This window comes from Argiope bruennichi, chromosome 7, assembly GCF_947563725.1.
Source record: "Argiope bruennichi chromosome 7, qqArgBrue1.1, whole genome shotgun sequence".
NCBI classification, from domain to species: Eukaryota; Metazoa; Arthropoda; class Arachnida; order Araneae; family Araneidae; genus Argiope; species Argiope bruennichi.
The window spans coordinates 130,936,205-130,959,392 of NC_079157.1; the positions used below are offsets into that span (position 1 = coordinate 130,936,205).

Sequence of the window (23,188 nt, forward strand, 5' to 3'; positions counted from 1 at the left end):
ATTGGAGATATTTGTACCTTTTTGTAGGGAATTTATTGGGGAACGTTTTAGTATTTTGAAGTCATATATAAAAAAAGTTTTCCCAGTTAGGCTCTGTTTCACCATGACAATAAATAAAGTCCAAGCACAAACATTTCACACTGCTGGAATTGACTTAAGCGAAGAATTTCTTTCTCATTGACAACATTATGTGATACTTTCTAGAGTTACATCCAAACAAAATTTTTTTGTCTTGGCACCAAGAGGTAAATCAGCCAATATAGTTTATAAGGAAATATTATGCAGCAAATTGAATTTTATTCTCATATCAGATTATATAGAGTTGATAAACAAGTGTGGAATAGTAGGTACAATGACTTATTTGTATATTTTTTAAATTTTAAAACATCTTTTCTATTGTATATTTTTAGTGAATTGTTTATGAACAGATCATATTTTTTATCTTTTTAACAGTCTAAATATTTCTGAATGTGTGCTATAAGAAATGTTTTTGTAGTTATTTTTGGTGATTTCTAAATATATTTTATGTTTGATGTTGCATGACATGCCCATGTCATATCGGGTGGAAGCTAAACTTATGTTTAATGCTAATTTTCTCTCTTGGATGTTATGCCACGGACAACGTTGTGCGGGTACTGCAATTTTCTCATAAAATGATATTAATTTAAGCCCGTAGTAATGCCTTTTCTTCATCTTTCTTATATACTGACAGCAGACAGATTTTGTTCTTAAAGTATAGCGTAGGAAAATACACTTCAAGATACAAAACTTATCAGACGATTGAGTAAGCATTTTACATAGCTTCTTTAACACCTGGTTGAAACAAAATTTGATACAAATCTATACTTTTGATAACAAGTCTATATACGAAATTTCATTCATCTGCTATTGATTCTCGGATTCGGAAATCCTCCTCTCTTTTTCACATGAGTCAGGAAGCGTTTATTTCGACAAAAAAGGGGTGAGAGGAAAGATGAAAGGATATGCTAAGCCTAGATTATTCGCGGAATCAGCAGGCACATAAATAACTGCACATTTTTCTGCATACCACCCTTTAGTGTAGTACAATCACCGAAAACTGCTAGTCTCGGGATCCTGAAGCGAACAGTAAGTCTCTATATTAAAGATTTTTTTTTTTTTTTTTTTTTGCATTTACAAGCATGGGAATATACAGATGGGCAGATAATAAGATCTGGCCCAAGGTTCGATACAATTTGGACGAAAAAATTAAATCATGCATAAAGACAGATATATTTCATCCAAATTCTGATTGAAATCTAGAATTTTGATCTTAACATACTCCAAATTTCATCAGAATAGTTGTCTTTACTTCTGAGTTCATACATAGACAAATGTAATTCTAATAACCGGCAGTGATCTTCCCAACAGTTTCTTGCATGTTCTCTCAGTAAAGTGTTATCCCCCACACCCCACAAGAAATTACTGACCTGATAAGTCAAAGAACACCTTGAATGACTGCATATATCGTGTGATTCTTGGCGAATTTTTTGGCGATTATTAATATCCGAAAGTGGAATATTTGCTTTATACACATCTTTTTCAAACGACTGAAATAAAATTTGACATAGAACTGCAATTGTAGTTACAAAATCACATACCAGATTTAATATAATTAAGCTACTGCGTTTTGAATGATCGCCTTTACGTGTTTATGAAATTTTAGATCTACAGACGGACAGCCTCTTGATGGATTTGGCTCAGATTTGATGTCCACTCTATAGATGTTAAATTTGTGTGCCGAATTTGAGCTATCTAGCTCTCTACTTTTGATAATTATCGCGTTTATTAATATTTGAACAGCCTTACAGACAGACTTATTCTGAAAGGATTTTGCTCAAAATTTGATAGAAATCTACGCATTTGGTGTAAAAGCCATATACCAATATTCCTCCTCTAGCTCAAATAATTTTTTAATTATCCTTATCATAGACAGATTGACTAACGCAGAAACAGACAGACATAATTCCAAAAAAAATATGCGTTTTTCGAACTCAGGAGGTCTAAAACTTGGAGATTTGTCAAAATATCGAGTTTGAATTTTGTAACGATTAGATCGGGAGCAGTAATAATGGTTTTTTTTTTTTTTTCACATTCTGGGAGGATATTCATCAAAATGCGGAAGTCAAATACAGTACCTTTTTTTTTTATCTGTGCTTCGCATTTAGAAATATAAAAATGATTCAATGATTTTTTTTCTCAGATCGTCATAAATGAGATTTTAAGCTTTTCTTTTCAGTTGTTAGTTTCCTTTTCCAAGAGAAGAAAACATTTAAATATACTCACGACATTCATCTTTTTCATCGGATCCATCAGCGCAGTCCTGCTGGCCATCGCACCTCCAAGTGACCGGAATGCAGAGCCCTGAAGAGCTCCCACAACTGAATTGGTCAGGAGCACATGTCTTATTTTCTAAAATGAAGATTTCAAAAAAAACAAGCAAACAAAAACAGAAGTTTTATTTAAAGAAATAATTTTTTTTTATCTTAAGTTACCAACTATGAATACAGATGAAAATTAAATGACTTTATTCTCAAAGGAGTTTAATATTTCCGATTGATGTCTTAAAATTACTATAAGGTAAGTTTCATTATTTTGAACCTTGGTAAGATGGCAAGGACTCCGCCTGGTCTAATATCCCACCTTGCACTAATGGAAGATAGCTTTACTTTCATCTACACTAAGCCTGCCTATGTAACAGATCTTCCGTGGAATCGAATCGCCCCGGAACTGAGATTCTGCTGCATTGGATTGGTTTCTGTTCAGGTATTCAAAATACATATGTCCATTTTGCATTCTCATCTTATCTTAGGGTTTGCACATCGATATGAATATTTATATTATAAGTTGAACGTTAAAAGAAAATTTAAGAAGCAACCCACTAATAATTCCTTACAAAAATTAAAATCCTACAATTACAAACGAGGAAGTCGCTTCTATAGAGAAATTTCTTCAGGAAATGGAAGATGAAAACTCACACTGCTTATGGCTAATGAGAGCAACCAAGCAATTTTAGTAAAACTAAAGAATATGGCGCACATTTTTATAGACCAGGTCAAATAGAGCCAAACAGTAGGAAACTCGCCAAACAGTAAAGAATATAGTTAAGTTATCATATTTGGCAATTAACCACCGTTGAAAAATTCAATTTGGTTATTATATTGTATTCTTTAGTTCAGCCACAATTCTTTTCCACATTTTAATAAAGTTTTTTATATTAAATTATATTTATATATTATAAAGCATGTTTACCACATGGCATTTATCTAAATTGCGACTACAACAGGACGCAAATTAAAAATTTAATGAATCCGTCTTTTTAAAGATGTGGTGGTTTATAAATTCATGTAAAACTTTCGGAGGTTTAATGAAAAAAACCCTATTCATCAAAATTTCTTATGGTAACTAAAAGTCCACGGTCCATTCCTTTCCAGGATTGAAAGTTCATGATAATGAATCGAAAAGGAAACTTACGACACAATTTTGGATCTTCATCACTCTTGTCGCCGCAATCGTCTTCATTATCGCACAGCCACCTGACAGGCACGCACTTGGAATTACGGCACTTGTGTTCAGTTTCGGAACACGTACGAAGTTCTGTAACAAATGACGGTCATCAAGTCGCAATCAGTTTGAAACTAATCACATACGTTTTTCAAAAAAGAAACGAGATTTAACAATAAAATAGATAAGCAATATTTAAAAAGAAATTTAAAGGAGATTCCGACCTGTAACCCGAAAAATGTATTTTGTTTTTATAAATTTCTTCTTAATTATAGCAACCATAATATGACAGTGACAACGCATGACAACCGCCGCAAAGAGCGAGCGTGTAAGCGATATAAATATAAGGAGGAAAAGGATAGTTGCGAAATATACTTAAAAATATTGTGGATAAAATTCAGAAAAAACATATAAGCAAAGTGCTAGTTTTTGAAATTTAATAGCAGTGTAAAAAAAAAATCCTTCTTATTGGAAACGGAAGAAGTAAATCAAGAAGAGCGTTATGGCGAGCATTTGTATCATTATAGAGAGCGTCCTGTCCAATATCATTTTAATCCATTTACAGAGTACAAACGGATACAACCAACTCCCGAAAACTTTCAAAAATAAAAGCGCCATCTTAACCCAACCCGCAAAACATTGTGGGCCTTGGGCGAGGAAGAGAACGCCTTGTATGGCATTGGCGTAAAATAGTTACGAAATATTAACCTTTGGAGTGATATTAGCACTTTTACTGAATCCATCGTGTGATCCTTGGCGAGTTTTTTTTGACGATTAATCCCTGCATGTTCCCACCCATGCACCAAAGTTCCCACTTGGTTATCCATCAATAAAAATCACTATAGTACAATCAGCACTAAGAACTAAGTCGGAACTAAAAATTATCGTCATATATTGTTCATTTCAATTCATTTGCTAATAATAATCACCTTTGGTGCTCCTTTAATTTATCGGTAGTATTGGCTGTTCAGACAATTAAAAACCTTATGTGTAGTTTACGTTGTTGTTTTGTTTTTTTTGGCACAATATTTCTAATCGTGAGAGTATTTAATTGGTACCGTTCTGGATGCTTTTTTTAGCTTAGCTCTTACGTTATCGCATTTATATACTTGCGGGTGGACAGATACACTTCCATTTAAATAGATTTAGTCCCGAATTCGACAGAAGTTGAAGAATTGCTTAGAAAATCTTTGTTTTTACAAATCTTTCCACCAAGATTCATCCTTCTATTTTGTGGCGTTTTTGATATTCACGGATACCGAAAATGAATCATTTTGGATGCCTCAGGGTGGGAGGGGAACTGAAAACACGCAGATTTATCAAAATCTACGAAACGGGATTTCTGGCAATTAATATACTTATAGTATTTAGTTCCTAGAAAACAAAAATTACATCATTAGTGGAAGTGCTTGTACCAAGCAAACTTCTTCAACACAGCACAAAGTATTCAGGTGAGGATTGGAAGTTTTCAAATCTGACATTAAACTTAGAAATAAAAAAAAATGTTCCACTTCTTATATTAGGGTGTCCCAAAAGTTCCTTTCTTATCTCGCTATGGATGATCTTATCTGGCACTGCTTGTACAAACATGCTGGTTTATCTATTAGTCGTCTATGTCATCGGTTTCAGTCGCACCAAAGCTCTACTACACCCCAAAAAAGTTCTTTTGTCCATTTGGTGGGATTGGAAAGGCGTCATTTTCTACGAGCTCCTTCCTCAAGGTGAAACAATGAATTCTACGAAATGCTGCCATCCACTGGATCAATTAAAAGCTGCCATAGCAAAAATAGGCCAGAATGAATGAACCGACGAGGCGTTGTTTTTCACCATGACAATGCGAGAGCACATATTGCATGAGTCGTAAGAGAGGGTTGATTAGTTTGATTGGGATATTTTACCACTTCCTGCATGCTCTCCAGATCTCGCTCCATCTGATTAAAACTTCTTTCTGCCCTTAAAAAAATTCACTTCGCAATAAGAGTTTTAAATCCATCAGCGAAATAAATGCGTCCCTACAGGATTATCTCTTGTCCAAAATACAACAATTTTGGAAAGAAGCCGTAATGGGGCTTTCTGATTGATGGAAGAGAGCAAAAGGGTTCTTGTAACAAAATAAATAAACGGTAAATATTGTGCATTTATTTCATATTAGAAATAGGAAAGAAACTTACTTACGTGACACCCTAATACATCTAAATCGCTCATTTAATTCGAGAATACTTAAATTAATTCAAAAGAAAAAGAAAATGAAGATTATGAAAAGCTATTGCTTCCTTATTACTCATCCATCAAAAGCAATAAGTTGAAGGTCATATTTACAGCAGCACCCTCGATATTACTACGCAGTAAAAATCTGCAATCCATTCGCCCATAGTGTTTGATGACCAGTAACGTTTGCTACGTAGCTGAAAGGTCGCGTAGTAACTTCATTAGTGACAGTGTTTTGTATACAAATCCTTCCGTACTGTGACGTCACTCAGATCAGTCCTTCCTGCAGTGATTCGGCTGTTACAAGGAGATGAAAACAAGTCCGAGATGAATTATGTAATATATTAAATGTTGTGATTGTAAATATCAGAGGATCTCCATTCTACAGTAATAAGGTCAAACAGATGCTAAAAATGGCATGGGAAAAAGTTAGGTCTACGTCCGATATCTCTCACATGAGGAGACGCATGTGAGCGTCACGAAGCTTAATGTAAACGAAGTGTAACAATTCATGCTGGGTGTTTCTTTGGTAATCTGTGTGAATTTTGTTTATTTTAAATTCCGAAGTCCAATTTATTACAGGCAGTTTATGTTTCGAAGATTTTTTTGTTGCGAATGATCCATTACGCATTTTATATCAGAAATGATATTGGTTTTGCGCTTGAAAACAACATTTGTTTATAGGATTTTTTCCCCGGTTTCATCACCATTAACAGTTTTTAAATAATTAAATTGATAATAGCATAGGAAAACTTGATGGATCATGACTCTAGTTTCTAAAATTCCTTATTGAAAAAGATAATTATTTAGGCCAGAAGAGGAAATGTTTCTTTATAGCTGCAATTTTTGTGTCGAAGACATTTTCGATGAATTTTTGTTTCAGACAAAATACTAACTTCAATTCAGGCAAAATGCTAATTTAACTAATAAATTTTAAAGAAAATCTTTTAATATGAATTCATAGATTTTAAAAAATCAAATTAATTAACATCTGGTGGATGAAATGTCCAGTATATCAAGAACACGATTTGGGCATTGATAATCGATCATTTGAAATCTAAATTCACTAACAACAGTTTAAGACTAATTCTGTAGAAATGGTATTTTCCCCACAAGAGTATAAATTTTTAAACAATACAAAATATGAATGTCTTTTGAATATGACGGATAAAGCGACTTTTTGAAAACGATAGGATGAGAAGTTGAACAATTTATTTTTATGGCATCTGTTATTACATTCAAATTTGAAAAAAAATTGTACAGAATAAAATTTTAAAGCACATTTTCTGACATAGATTACATTTGAATAAATTTTATAATATCGGATTTGTAGCTCAATGGCTCAAAATTCAACGAAAAGGAGCGTTTGGGTAATTTTTGTAGGGGAAAGAGAAAACATCGCCAATGCATCGAGAGACTTTATGCGAACGATTTAATCGAACAGTGCTTGAATCGTTAATCCAAGATTAATCGTCTAGATCCAAGATTATTTGAGATAATTTTCCCTTCTGATGCAAATATTCTTTCGAAAGTCGTTTAAACATTTTAAATACAAATTGATGAATCATTTCTCAGTTCAAAAATGTTTATCAAGATTTATTTATTTATTTTAAAAATTAATATGACTTGAATATATTTTGTGTTTTAAAGAAATTTGCACCAAAGATTATTATTGGGCAATGGTTCACTGAATGAATTACGTTCCTCTTACTATTTATTAATTAATTTGACTTTTGAATGGCTACATTCAAAATCATGCGTTCATTAAAGAAGCATATTAATAAATGAATATAAGCATTCAACATAATTCCTGGATTTTTAAGACCCAGTGAAGGAAATGTTTTAATCAGTATTAACGCTTTAAGAATTTTCCATTGTAGTTAATTACAGATAATAGATTCTTACATTTTGAAGAATCTACAGTTCAGAAAACTTTTAGAGGCATCTTCGTAAAGAAAGGTGAAACTGTATAATTATTTAAAGCACTATGATGCAGATTTGTAATATATTAATGAAAACAAGAGCCCTAAAAATGTAAAGTTTTTTTCCCTGATCTAAATATAAATATCTAACATAATTATCTTAAGTGCAGGTTTTAGAAATTAAGAAGACTTTTAACCTTATATTCAAGATAAATTTGCAACTTTAATCTGAAGGTCAGTCGAATTTTGACTCGCAAATTCTTTTACTAATTTTTTTCTCGATTTCTCAACTAAACACTTTTGGTATTTTTTTCTTCTCTCTAAAACTTTTAAAGTAAACATATCTTCGATTGAACCTGATAAGGCGAAACTATGCGTCATTAAGAAATTTATATTATTTCAAGTCGAAAGAATGCTAGCAATATTATGGTGGTAAATAATTTTTGGAATTTTGATCTTATGCCCTATGCACTGATAAAGGTCGACTTTTTCTGGTAAACTTCAGTCGATACTTGAGTTATAAGAAATGGAATTCAAGTGTTTAGGAAAGATAACAGAACAATGATTTCAGGAGGCTAAAGAGCATTCATTTTGATTAAAAATGAAGGCTTAATAAGAACAAATATCTAAATAATTGCTTTTTAAGCGTTGATTTAAAAAAAGGGGGGGATTTTAAACATTCAACAGAAAGAAAGAAAAAACCAACGGGAGTGGTCTACTGGAAACTTTTTCGCATACTCTCATATAAATGTTCTTACATATTATTAACCGCATGCCAATGACGAAGAGTAGTTACGAAACATTCTAGTAACATTTGATTTTTGACGATTAATCGAAGATATACGGTTACTTCATAACTTCCAGAAAAACCGAATATGTATTTTGGATACTTTTTTTCTTGACAAAGTAAAACCAAAATTTGTCACAAAACTATAAATGAAGTTACAAGATCACATATCGATTTTCATATAAGTCACTGCGTTTACATGCTTGGAAAAGTAAAGACCAACAATACGGTCAAACCTTTGATAGGTATGGTCCAGAGTCCTTGCTCTTTTCGTTTTGTAGTTAACCGTGGTTACCTATATTCAAACAATAGACAAACAAATTTCTTCTGAATGGATTTCACTCAAATGTGATATAAATATACAAATTTGATGAAAGAACCATAAAACCAATTTCATCCATCCAGGACAAAACGCTTTTGATTTTCATGTTCATAGACAGATATAACCCCAAAAATGAGTTTTTGGAATTAAGAGAGATCTGAAATGTGGATATTCCTCAACATTTTTTGCACATTAAAAATTCTTCACATTTTTAACATAACTGAAAATAGTTTAGATTCGAAATAAACATGGATTAAAATTTTTTTTTTAATTTTTCATAAAATTGAAGGTAGTAAAATTTTATTAATTAGTACTTAGCTTAGTTAGGGCTTTATTATTAGTAATTAGCTTGATTCAGATCCAATTCTATTCTTTTCAGCTTTGAAGGAAATCTTTAAAGTATCCCAGGTATTCGATTATGTGTTTTCTACAATGAAATTCTTACATATTGATCTTCCCTTTTGTAGCTCAAGTAGAAGCGGTTCTACTTTTTTTCCCATATTACAGAAAGCAAGTTCTTATAACAGGTAATTTAACCTTTTATAGAACAGTTAATAGCCAAATTATGGATTAGAAGACCGTAGCACCGAATATACAGATGTTTGTGCATTTTTATTTAATGCATTTTTGTGCATTTTTATTTAATTTGCTTTGCTGTTTTAAATTATATTTCCATATGAGTGGTATCAACTGTTAGGGAATTTGAAAAAAAAAATGAATCTAACATTCTGTCATCATTCATAATAATGAATAATAAATTAGATATTAAGAAGAAGAAAAATGTCAACGGTTGAGACAAAATATTTTGCTTTTAAATAATACAATAATAGCATTATAAAAACATTATATTAATTTCACTTAGAATAGTTTTAATGTGAGAGAGAAGTTATTGAATTTTGCTTTTTTTATTGTGGAAATTCAACAGACACCTCTCGCCATTTATAACTAGAAAAAATTTTCTCGAGTTGTCTGTCGAGTTGTATAGACAAATGCTTACCATTCAGGATAAATAATGCATTTAAATGTTTCAGAACATTCATTAAGCTCTTCTTAAATTATTATGAAATAATAGATAAAACTTTATTAAATATAAATTCATATCATATCGATTTAGTTAAATTCAAAATCAAGTTGGTATTCAAAACCAGCAGTTTTTTTTTTCAAATAAAAATAAATTTCGAGGGTTTTATTGCAAAAGGAAAAGTTAATTCACTTCGCTAATGTCATAGATTCTTTTAAAATCTTATTTTCTCATTCGAAGAAATTTTTCATAGTCTTGACTCAATATAGTTTTGGTCCTTTCTGCTTTTTCTTGGTAGAGAGGCACAAGACTTCTGGCACATTTGTTTCTAGCGTGCCCTTACAACGCAATACGCTTCCTTGCAGGGAAGAACCACAGACATGGACCAAGAGTTTGCACAACACTACGCGACGAAGAATATAGTTAATATCAGTGGTCTTATCATATATTTATAGTCCGAGACATATCGGTGCAAGGTAAAGAAAGTTGCAGAATCATCTTTGCCTCAAAATTGAGTGCATTCATGCTCGTGTCATTTCAGTGCTGGAAATCCGCTGCGCATCTTTTACGAGGACAAAGGATGTAACGTCAAAATGCGTAGTTATTGCCAGAAGACATGTTCAGTTATAATTCTCATGTTACTAAATCGTCACTAGAATTCCCGCCCTTTGAAATAAAGCTCCAGAATTGTCAATCATTCCCCATTTTCTTTTCAACAATACAATCGTGCATTTCAAGCAAGTCCTAGCCCGACATTAAGGGCACACAGATCAAATTTGGAATCTTTCTGCTACAATTCATCGCAAAAAAATTAACATTCTAAAAAATAAAATTATTAACATCATGGCAAATGCGCCGCAGTAAAGAGTAATGAGGTTATTCTCAGACAACAGATTTCTTTCAGAAAATCTCAAAAATTTTACAGAATTAAGTAAATGACTGCCAGAGCCAGCGCATAAACTGCCAATCATTTCTCGCGCAGAATGATGGAAAATACATTTATCCCTATGCAACAACCATATAGATTCGCCTTATCCTAAATGCTGACGTCTCGACTTTAAATCTGTTGTTACTTCTGGCACAAGTCAGCGATTTTAAGCCGAGTTTTTGTGGGGTAGCTTCTGAGGGTAAAGGCACCTGAGCAACCGAAGGCAGAAGTCTGACTTGTAACTCATATGAAGATGACACACACTCGCTTGCACAATCCGTTTTTAAGGGGGGGGGCACTTTCACACAGCTCACAGATAGAGCACCATGCCCGAACCAGGACTCGGATCCAGGACGCCCAGAACATGGGGAAGATGCGCTACCCCTAGGCCAGGACGCCGGCCGACTTTCAATCTTTCTTGTTAATCAGAATAAATCTCAAAATTTATTAAATATACTCATGAAATTGCTTCCTAATTATAACCTTCTTATGGCTTTTACAGCCGAACTTCAGTTGCTTCAAAAGGTTATTCTTTTAATTTTTCAAAAAGCACTCAATCGTGATGAAAGTGTATACTCTAAGAAATATTTAAATCAATAAATCGTGTTTATTTTCGGCATGGAAAATTTAATCTTCAACGTACCGTTCATTATTGAGAAGAAGAGAGAGAGAGAAAAAAAATTCATTGTTAGTTGAATCGCCACAATGTCTTTCATCTAACTTTCTATGAATCACACAATTAGGCAAATGGTACAACGAGGCTTCTTCCGTTTTTCGTTTTTAAGACGACTGAAGGTTAACCGGAGAATCTCGTTTCTCTTCTCAAAACGATGTCCTTCTCATAATTCACTAATTGTAACTCATGATTTCCAGGAAATTATATGAATGTTTTAGGAAAATATATTGAACAAAATTGCGCAACTCCTTCAGATTCTGTCAGTGATGTAAATGAGATGATACATACATCTAAAAAAGGAAAACTAGAAGGATTAGATATGATGACATTTTTCTTTAAAAATTTGAATTGAAATTGTTAAAGAAAATTCGTTCAATTCGGCCAAGTCTTTCGAAAAATATTTCAGATTCGCAATACAGTTATAACCCATTTACTCAACAGCCCATAGTTCAAGAAACGGTCTGGCACTATGTTGAGTCAATTTCTACTTATTAAGAGACATAACGATATTGCCATAATAAATGCGAGCATTGGCCTTTAATTTTAAGACACAGAATAAAGCGCAGAGCAAATACCAAAAAATGCGTTGGGGTAACATAACGCGCTCTTGACGATCCATATCAACTGAGGGCAATCGATAATCACATATTCATAGAATATGGCACAATCTGTGATTCATAACATGTGAACTTCGGACGTCTTTCATTTCTGCAGTTGGATTTAGATTTCTAGTCACAACACCATATACCAAATTCAATTTATTTGAGTTTCGAATTATAGTATGCACACGCGCGCGAAGACACAGATCATCCCAAAGTCAGATTTAGCTCAAATTTTAACATGCACCTGATAACATGCACCAAATTATATCCATCTAGCTCTTCACCTGTTTGAGTTATAGAATTCACTTCCACACTGTTCGACAAACAAACAGATTTCATTCAATAACTGCATACATGGAAAAATCATTTCGTATATAACTGATTCTCCTAGTTTATTGATTTTAAAATGTATTATTTTTATTAAATGCATTGTTGTTGCTCATCCCCCTTGGACTGAACACGAATTCAAACAAGAGATCTGAGAAAGAGAGGTGCAGTGGCTTCTGAGGGTAAAGACCCCTGAGCACCCGTAGGCAGAAGTCTGACTTTATCTCACATGAAGATATACATTCGCTTGCACAACCCATTTTTACAGGGGACTTTTTCACATACCTCACAGATAGAACATAGGGTAGACAACAAGCATCTCCGAACTAGGACTCAAACCCGGGACACCCAGATCAACAGGGAATACGCACTGTCCCTGTGCCAGGACGCCGACACTTGCATTGTTATATGATTATCCTGACAATACATATCCTGATAATACCTGGTAAATTATTTGGTGTATTTTTTTTAATATTTTTTATTCATAGAAATCGGGAATGACAGTTAACATCCTTTATGTAGAAATGTGAAAGAATGTCGAAACGGAGGCTCTCTCGCCCTCTTCCCCCTTTTTGTTTTCGTTCATGAATTTTTATCTGCTCCTCAAATCATACAACTCGTGAAAACTTCCTTTATTTACTTTTGCGACATAGTTTTACATTTTGAAGTGAAAGTTTGAGAAAAGTTCATCACACGCACTTGGCTTTAAGGTCAAGGCAATAACGATACGCCGCGTATATGCTTTGTTTTGGTTTGTTTACAGTCAAACTGAGATTTGCGATGCGCCGCTGGCTGCTATCTCGAACGTATCTCTTCACACTGTCATTGTGGAAACCATGAGTAAACTTATTATTCAAAGTGCTGTGACGTCAGGCTTACTCGTTTGCTTAGCACTTCCGATGCTGATGATTATTATTTGCTCTTATAGTTTTCTACCGATCGAAGTGGCTTCGTATCGAGAATTTGAACTGATTACCCTGTGTTGCGTCATCAATTAATTCAAGATAAATTCTTCCTTTATTATGACCCACTTACTATTTTGGAGAGTCAGCTCCAAGATGATGGTCACAAAATGGTATTGTTGAACTCAAGATATAAACTTGGTTTCTTGGGAAATATTTTGATGTATGCGTTTATGCAAAAACTGCACATGATTGACATTGATTTATAACGGAAGTACGACGCATCTCATTAAAATTGAGATTGTGGCTTTTCATCTCATGATTATTGCCATCAAGAGATATTTTATGACCGTTTCTTTGTAATTCTTTCCCCTTTAATCTTGTTGTCTTTTACATGGAAATATGAGTCAAACGATAAATCCAGACATTTTTCTTAAAGACATCTGAAAAATTTGGCACTCCTAAGTCACATTTTTATTGTGAATTTAAATCTTAGGGGAAATTCGAACTTGCACCCTGGTGCATCCATCAGCAGATTTTAACCTCTTCGTCGTCCGTAACGCATTTAGCGCGTTCAAGCGAAACTTCTGTAGGGCGGCCATAACACGCTTCAAGCTTTCTCCTTCATTTTAAAACTTTTAAACGTTTAAAACGCTTTGTATATATTTGCTTGTTTGAGTTTTTATTTTTGTTTGTTTTAATCTGTACATATATCTATACTAATATATTAAAGCATACAGAGTATATATATTAATATAATATAATAAGTATGCAAATATATATACTAATCTGTACAGAGATATTTTTCTAATATTCGTTATTTAATTTGAAACTAATTCTTATATTGATATTCACCAGGTGTCTTATCTGACTTTGGCAATAAATAATAATATCTCATCGTTGCACTTTCTTTTTTTATATATTGCTGCAAGAGAGAATTTGAAAATTATTATTGTAATCATTATAATAATTGATTCTAAGAAATGATATCATCATGCGCAATATAGAAGTTGGTTTGATTATGAGGTAGATAATATTATTTTTAAATTTATTTATAAATCGAAAGGCAAAATCTTCCCAGATGTTTCTTGTTTCCCAGATGTCTCGGATGTTTCTTGTTTTAATGTTTTATTTTTAACTAGCCGCCTTTGGCGACCAGCCGGTTCGCCAATCTTAATGTTCGTTAAAATTTTAATAATTAAATATTTTATGCAATTTCTACTTTAATAGCTTCTTCATCAAATTATTTTAAAACTTCAAATTTTGATTATCATATAATTCATTCATAATATTATAAAGGCCTTCAGTCATAACGTATTATGTATCTCTCTCATTTTCTGTTAGCACCCGTAGAATTTATGCTTTAAATTAAAGTGGAAAGAATTTATCTTCAATTAATATAATAATATTTTTTACTGAAACAAAGCATTTTTTTATAATCTGATTACTGAAAATAGAGTCACTCAGCGTTTAAACTTTATGGGCACTAAAGAATATCTTTTTAAATTTATGCAATATCTCAAGAGTTGGTCAACAAAATTTTCTTAGATTCATTATGAGCAGATTGATTAATTAACAATGTTTAAATTTAAATGCATCAAACACTAAGAAAATAAAACGAATCGTTTAAAATAAACGGTTGAAAACGGTAGAATTTATGCTTTAAATTAAAGTGGAAAGAATTTATCTTCAATTAATATAATAATATTTTTTACTGAAACAAAGCATTTTTTTTATAATCTGATTACTGAAAATAGAGTCACTCAGCGTTTAAACTTTATGGGCACTAAAGAATATCTTTTTAAATTTATGTAATATCTCAAGAGTTGGTCAACAAAATTTTCTTAGATTCATTATGAGCAGATCGATTAATTAACAATGTTTAAATTTAAATGCATCAAACACTAAGAAAATAAAACGAATCGTTTAAAATAAACGGTTGAAAACAGGTTTTAAAAAAACTACTTAAAAAACGATGTACTTAAAACTATAAGCATATACAAAAAATATATAACATAAATACAATTTACTTACAAAAGCATGCAACTAACTCCAAAATAATTTAAATCATCCATTGATAACGTTGTCATGGCAACAATCAGAACAGAATGCGCATGCGTGAATTTTCTTCGCCGGTTACGTAACGCAAATACGTGATTTTTTCTACGCCAGTTGGGGTAACGCTATGCGGATTAGAAATTTCTAATTTCCTTTATTCTGTTTTATTTTAATTCAAAAGTACTTCAGAATGAATCTGAAAGATTGATTCATTAACAATGTTTAATTTTAAATGCATCAAACATTAAGAAAATAAACAGAACCGATTGAAATAATCCGCCGAAAAATTTTAACCCTAGCCTCATTACTGTTGGGAGAAAAAAACGACTGAAGCCTTTCTCGTTTGGCGCTGGGGATAATGGAAGATTTTTTTGGCGGAAAAGTTGGCGGTGGGGAAAATGGAAGATTTTTTTGGCGGGAAAGTTAGTTTTTAATTAATAATTAAAATTCTAATTAAAAATTCGAAAAAAGAAACCCCAGGTGCACATTCCCAACCTCCAAGGTATACATGTACCAAATTTGGTAGCTGTATGTCAAACGGTCTGGCCTGTAGAGCGCCAACACACACACACACACACATTGAGCTTTATTATAAGTATAGATATAGATTAAAATGCCAGATTCAATCTGTGCATATGAATTCTCGGTATGTGTCTTTGCCTTTTCATTTTGAAATCCAACCTACTTCAACAAGGCAGGGGCCACGGTGGCCAAGTTGTAAGACCTCGTCTTCGAGTCCGGAAGGTTTCAGTTTCGAGACCCGTTTCAAATGAAAAACAGTTGCGTAAGCGGTTCTGGTGCATGTTAAATTCGCTGGGGCTAAACGTGCTCCCGCTGGTGTGGTGTAGTGCAGAAGCTTAGAGGGACGCTGCTAGCCCAGGTGTCGTCCACGCCAACTGAGCTTAGTCCAAAATAACGAGATCCGTCCCAAAATAGCCCTAGTGTTGCTTTAAAACGGGACGTTATTAAAACTAAACTTTTAATGAACTAATTAACAATTCTGCCACCAGGCTTTATTTATAAAATAGCAAAAAAAGAAAATAATAATTTACAGTTACTAAGGATTTGTTTCTTAAAATATCATAAATTTGTATGAAATTCATAAAAATAATTTAGTGTAAATTCGCATTAAATTCATTTTGTATGAAATTACAGTAAATTAATACAGTATCATAATGATTTTCTTCAGTTTTATGCTATTGATAGTAAAATGAAATTCCACTTTTATTTGTCCAGTAATTTTCTGTAAATTTTTTCATTTTAATACATATTTTTAAACAGGTGCACGCAATAATTCTGTATGGCATGCATACAATACGTAGTTTTTAAAAAATTAATTTTATGAAAGCTTTATGTAAAGTTTTATCTGCGCTTTATTTCAATATTTAGTATTCCTATATGAGGTCTAAAAACAAATGTAAATATAGAAAAGTAATCTATATAATTTTTTCATTATTATTCGCTTTTTTTTTCTTTCTGTATATTATATCTGTGTTTTCTTTCTGTCATTTCATCCTAAATTTTCGAGTACGAGATCTACTGTATATGATTTCATATTTTCTAATGCAAAATATTTTTCGCGCACACATTTTCGAATATATTTTTTAAATTACTTCTTCCGTTAGAAGAAATATTTTTTATTTTTTTTGATGAAAGGAAAAAAAAATCATTAAAAACTTTAGAAAGATTTTATAAAAATCGTTTTTATGCAATTTTGTGAAATACAATTCCAAAATGATTGAGCTGCCCTTACATAATATGAATAGCTGAGTTCTTTGCACATATATTAACTCAAAAACGTTTAATACATGATTACTTAATTTCGATCTTTAATATTCTCGGCAGACTTTCTTTCTTTCGCCACAGAATATCCCCGAACTTGGAATCTCTAGGATTCCCTGTCGATTGAAAGTCTCGGCAGACTGAGGATCGCATCTAGATGAACGGAGGGAGCACAGTTCTGGTCTTTGCCCGGATAGTCTGCTATATAGTTATGACTCTGAGGAAGATTGTCCCGCTGGTGTGGCGCGGAAGTTTGGAAACTGTATTCCAGCTCAGGTGTCGTCCTCGTCATCTGACCGCGGTTCAAAATTACGAGGTCCGTCCCAAAATAGCCTTAGCATTGCTTTCAAATGGGGCGTTAATATAATTGAAACTCAAACAAACTGAGAAAGACTGAAAAGTGGAGATTTTTCAGAATCTCGAATTTTACTAACTGAATTCTCTGACTATTCTAATCATTTCTCTTTGAACACTTCATACAGGTGAAAATAAAAATGGGATTACAAGTCCGATAAATTAAAGAATCTCAATTAGGCAAACGATGGAAAAATTTTCATTGTTTGCGATGGTGGGCGACCGCCTGAGATATCTTGTTTCATTGTAACAACGGTTGCAGGGCGTGAACAGGTGTGCATCGACAGCCAACATTCAATTTCCTCCTGTTTCATCTGCCCTCCCTCCACTAACAACGGAAGGAACTCCGCACCGCATGGCGGAAATAATCACATCTTCCGATTTCCACAGACGTCCGGCACAGGATTGCCTCGATTATTTCTGATGCTGTCTTCCAGATAAGACTCGGATTAGAATCTGAACAATTCCTTACCTGCGGAACTGAACATTTCGCCGATGTTTACATTTAAAAAAAGTATTATAATATTCAGAAACTTCGAATTCCGACGAATTTCTGCGTTCTTTAGGTCGAAAAGTGCATTTTTGGTATTATGTGCACCTTTTTGGAAAATATTAACTGAAAATAGAACTACCAAGAAGAATTTGGTTTCAACATAAAAACTGCAAATGCATTCTGTCAAGTTTTGGATGGAATCCATTAATAAGAAATCTGTCTGTCTGTCCGTGCGTGTGCATGTGAAAGTGATAAAATAAAAGTGCAGAGAACTAGATATTAATTAACATACAAATATAGCATATAATTTCATCACCTCAACTGTAGATACATATTTTAAGCAAAGCCATTCCACCCCGGTATTGAGTCACTCGAGTACATATTCAGTTTGGTTTGGTTTGGTTTGGTTTGGTTATATTAACGTCCCGTTTGAAGCAACACTAGGGCTATTTTGGGACGGACCTCGTAATTTTGAACCACGGTCAGATGACGAGGACGACACCTGAGCTGGCACCCCCCTCTCCACACCACACCACACCAACGGGAGGACGTTTGGCATGACGGATTTAACGTGCAACAGACCCCCTTACACGACGGTTCTTCGGTGGAATCGGGTCACGAACCTGAAACCCTCCTGTTCCGAAGCCGAGACCTTACCACCGGGCCACCGCGGCCCCGAGTACATATTCAGAAATTCTCCGCCATTTCAAGCAATTTATATTTAAAGAAGTGAGTTTGTTTCATCTGTAAGAAATGGTAGAAATATACGATTAATGGTCCGATATTGTATCCTCATCCTTTTGCAATACGTAAATGGTTTTTACTTTTTTATAAATTTCACGAAATGAAAAGAAAAATGATTTCTGGTTTTTCTCCTTTTGTTTAATTTATAGCAATTCAAAATAATTGATTCGCTTCTTTAGAATTTTTTTTTTACTAATAAAAAATTTTGGAAAAAAAAAAAAAAAAAAAGCTGTACAAACATTAAATTTGCTGTTTAGCTATATTGGCGTCCCCTTTTAAGGCAACACTAGGGCTATTTTGGAATGGACCCCGTAATTTTGGGTCGCTGTCGGAGGCGAGGACGGCGCCTGAGTTCGAACCTCCCTCTCCATACAACGCCACACCAGCTGGTGGACGTTTGGCCCGGCCGGATGTAGCGTGCTCCAGGCCCGCTTACACGACGGTTCTTCGGTGGAATAGGGTTACGAACCTGAAACCCTCTGGTTCCGAAACAGAGACCTTACCATCAGATCATCGCGGCCCCCCTTTTAAATTAACCGTCAGATGAGAGTGTATCATCAAATGAAAAGAATGAACAACTGATGCTCCGTAATTTTCAAAAACATGATATCGAAACTCTGAAAAAGTTAAAGCTATCAAAGCAGAAATTTCGAGATCAAAGTGTGGTATTTCATGCTGGGTCTCATTCTTGAGAATTATATTATCTTACAAAAAACACGAGTAACAGATGAAGAAACAGGAGAAAAAAATGAAAAATTTACAATGATCAAATACTTCAATGAAATACAGATCGAAATATCAGACGATTTCTTCAACAGAAAGTTTCAAAAGGTATCAATACAATTTTAAGAAAATTGTTTTCCCGAATTGAATAAAAGGCTTTTTGACAGGAAAAATAATCTGGAAAATGGACAAAAACTGATATATACATATATATATAGAACTATTACTTTAAAAGTTATTTCTAAATGTTGTTATTACTTACTATACCCTTCCTGGATTCGCTATATCATATGTCTCAATTTTGAAAAGATGGATGGAAAATTCAGTAAAATGTCAATCTCGTGTTGTGTGTAAGCATTCATTCTTCCAAACATGGCGGTTTATTTCTTGAACCATAAAGTATTTAATGCTTTGTGATTCAATTTTTCAACTACTTAACGAACAAAGTACAATTTTTAGCTGTAAATATATACTTTCTTCATTAAGTGGCTTAAAAATTAATAAAAATATTAATTCTTAAATTAAATCACTTAATAAAATTTACTCAGGAAAAGATATACTACCAGGCTTGAAAGAATCAGTGAAAACTCGCGCTTCTAAATTTTCTTCATTGCAACGTATGTTTATGAAAGGAATTGTGGTAGCACAAATCCGTGCGATCAGGAGGAAGACAGCACAATGGTGCCTTATCCGAATGTTCAAGTTATAAAATTAACAATAAAAATCTATTTGAGAATACGAACTTTCATTCGGTTAAACGTGATATTCGAAAGAAAGAACATTCAAATTGGGCAGCTAAAGAGAAAGAAGAAATGAAATATGTTACATTCTCTGCCTTATAAAGTGTGATTACCTTTTTGTTTTAATCAAAGGTATCACATATGACCCGCCATGAAGCATACGGATACAATCTGAATGACAGAACAGCCGCGACAGCATCAACGGGAACAATGGTTGAGTCCTAAAGGCCACGGTATAATCCTTCCCATGGGAAGCACGTCCGGTAATCGGTAGGGGATAGTAGACCCCACACCATTTCTGTACCCATCCGGGTGGCGAGAACCAACTACTATGCTATTCATCCTCATATCTGAAGTGTCCCCCCCCCAAGTGGGATCTTGATCAAAGGTATATAAGTTTTATAAAAAGTTATTCTCTTTAAAATATAAATTAACCATTTTTTAATATAATTGTCATAAAACATGAATCTATGACAATGTTTGTGAAAAGTTTCACCGACTATTTTAAAAGATATTCATTTAGATTTGCACAACTTTCACTCTTTAGAGGAATTCGGCCGGTGTCTAGGCCTAGGGGTAGCGCGCCTTCCCCGTGATCTGGGCGTTCCGGATTCGAGTCCTGGTTCGGGCATGGTTGTTCTTTACCCTGTGAGGTGTGTGAAAGAGCCCCTCTGTAAAAAGGGGCTGTGCAAACGAGTATGTGAGTATCATCCTCATATGAGGTAGAAATCAGACTTCTGAGGTCCTTACCCTCAGAAGCTACTGCACCCCTTGTTTGAATTGTTCAATCCAAGGAGGAATAAGCAGCAACAACAGAAATTTGAAAAAAAAAGTTTTAGACCCTTTATTTTCATTTTAATGCCTCCTGCTTCTTGTCATTATCAACATTTCTTTCGTGTATCCTCCACTGTACCCTTTACAGGCTCGCAAGACGGTCCAACAGTGTTTAGGAAGATTTCAGATCCACTCCAACGATTTTCGACTTCAGTTGCGCTCGAGTGGAATTTTCATCAGGAGTTGATAAGGGATGAAATTATTTCTGCCAGCTCACTATCATGCCCTTCCACCAAGTTTCTATTTTTAAAACTGCTGAAGCTGAATTCAGCTGAAGCATTTATTTTTATAAAATTACTTTCACAAAGCTCATTCCCTTTTTAGAAATGGTTTTTATTGTAAAAATACCCGAAGAAGGTATGCGCATGGTAAGAATCATAAAATCAATGACACTTCATGTAAACAGAAGTCTGGATGGGATGGAAATTGAACTGGCAAAACATCAAACTGTTGCTTTTAGCAACAAAAAAAATTACTCTGAATTTTTTTGGAACATTCATTATAGGATTTAAAAAAAAAAATGGTTTCGATGGCAGTGCGTTACCAAGCCATAAGAAAGAAAGATTACTTCCGAATAAATGATTGCACTTGTTAACGTTTCTTTTGTTTCATGGTAAGAAAACTTCTTCCTATAAAAGACAGATTTTTTTTTAATTTAAAATTATGATAAAAAAATGCCAGTGTACTTACCACAACTTGATTCGTCTGTGTTGTCACCACAATCATTGTCTTCATCGCAATGCCAAGTTATAGGAATACACCTGCCATTACCACATTCAAACTGATGAGATGGACAATGAGCTAAAAAAATGAATACATTTAAAGCCGGGTAGTTTTATCTCTCTCTAGATTTAATTAAAAAAAAAAGACTGATTTCTTTAAATTCATAAAAATTATACTTTGAAATATAAATAAATAATAACCGAAATCACTGCTGGTTGGATCGCAAAGTCGTGAAATCCAAAATTTTTATGAAATAACATAAAAGTTTCTAATTGTCAAAAACGCATTTAATATTTTGACACTTGCATTGCATATCTATCTCTACTAAAAATAAAGTAGCACGCGAGCCTGTCTGTGTCTCTACTGGGACCTTTACAGGCCATACATTGTGGCTTAAAAAACCAAATTTGTACAAATATATACTTTGATGAGGAAAAAATGCGCAACTCGGAAGATTTTTTTTTTTTAATTTTGCAAGATTTTGGGGCTTTTTTTGTTGTAACAACAAAAATATTATCATAGAAAAAAGATTTTTACACAATTTTAAATTTCAAAAAACGGTTTTCTCTGTGTTGAAAATTTAATTACTGCACAATGTTTTTAAACATATTAAAAATATTTTTGCCATCATTTTCACCAATACTTTACACTGTTGTAAAGAAATTCAAATTATTTTCATTATTTTCTTCAAATGTTTCACTGCATGGATTTCTTCCATTATTGATACCTAAAGAACATTTATTATTAACACAATTCACGTGAGGAATAAAAAAATAAAGTTTAAAAATCTCGAAAGATAATGTGCAATTACAAAAGAGATAAATCAAATAGAATTTTTAATGGCATTGTGACATCATGAGATCTGACTACATTAGGAAGGTTCATGAAAACAATACACAGAACAAGTGTAATAATATTAAAAAATCCTTAAAAAAATCCTTATCCTATTTATCCGTTTAAAAATCCTTAATTGTTCATCACGAATATCATGCTTTGTATCAGACTGATTTTATTAAAATTAAATGTTATCAATATCTGAAACATCTGGATGCCAATGGCGGCAAAGTATGTTATAATTAGTCGATAAGAGTGAAAAGAAAGTGGTTTCCCAGCGAGCTTTGCATTGGCGACCAATAATTACGAAATATTAATTTTTGCCGTAAATTTAATACTTTTACTGAATCTTATAGGATCGTTGGCGAGTTTTCCTTTGTGTGTGTTTGTGACTAATTCCTAGCATGCGGTTAATAGTATCCGAAAATCGAATTTGTGTTTTAGATGCATTTTCCCCAACCGACTGGAACAAAAGTTTGTCACGACACTTGCTGTCACAATATCCAGTACCAAATCTTATGTAGTTAAGTCACTGCGCTTATGCGTTATCGCATTTACATGTTGCTGAAAGAAAAGACCGACAGACGGTCAAACCCTTGTTAGATTTGTTTCAAAACTTGATAAGTGTCTACAATATAGATGTTAAATATGTGTATCGAATTTAATTCGGCTAGTTCTCTCTCTCT

The 23,188-nt window shown here is 33.4% G+C and overlaps 1 protein-coding gene across 1 annotated transcript in view; it reads right to left on the reverse strand.

Annotated features, from left to right (window-relative positions):
• Positions 1 to 23,188, reverse strand: part of LOC129975170 (low-density lipoprotein receptor-related protein 8-like) — a 66,633-nt gene that overhangs the window by 39,624 nt on the left and 3,821 nt on the right. The window contains exons 2-4 of the mRNA XM_056088138.1: positions 21,636 to 21,746; positions 3,493 to 3,615; positions 2,305 to 2,430 (exon numbers count right to left, since the gene is read on the reverse strand). Of these exons, the coding sequence (XP_055944113.1) occupies positions 2,305 to 2,430; positions 3,493 to 3,615; positions 21,636 to 21,746 (360 nt within the window). The remainder of the gene's footprint in view (positions 1 to 2,304; positions 2,431 to 3,492; positions 3,616 to 21,635; positions 21,747 to 23,188) is intronic.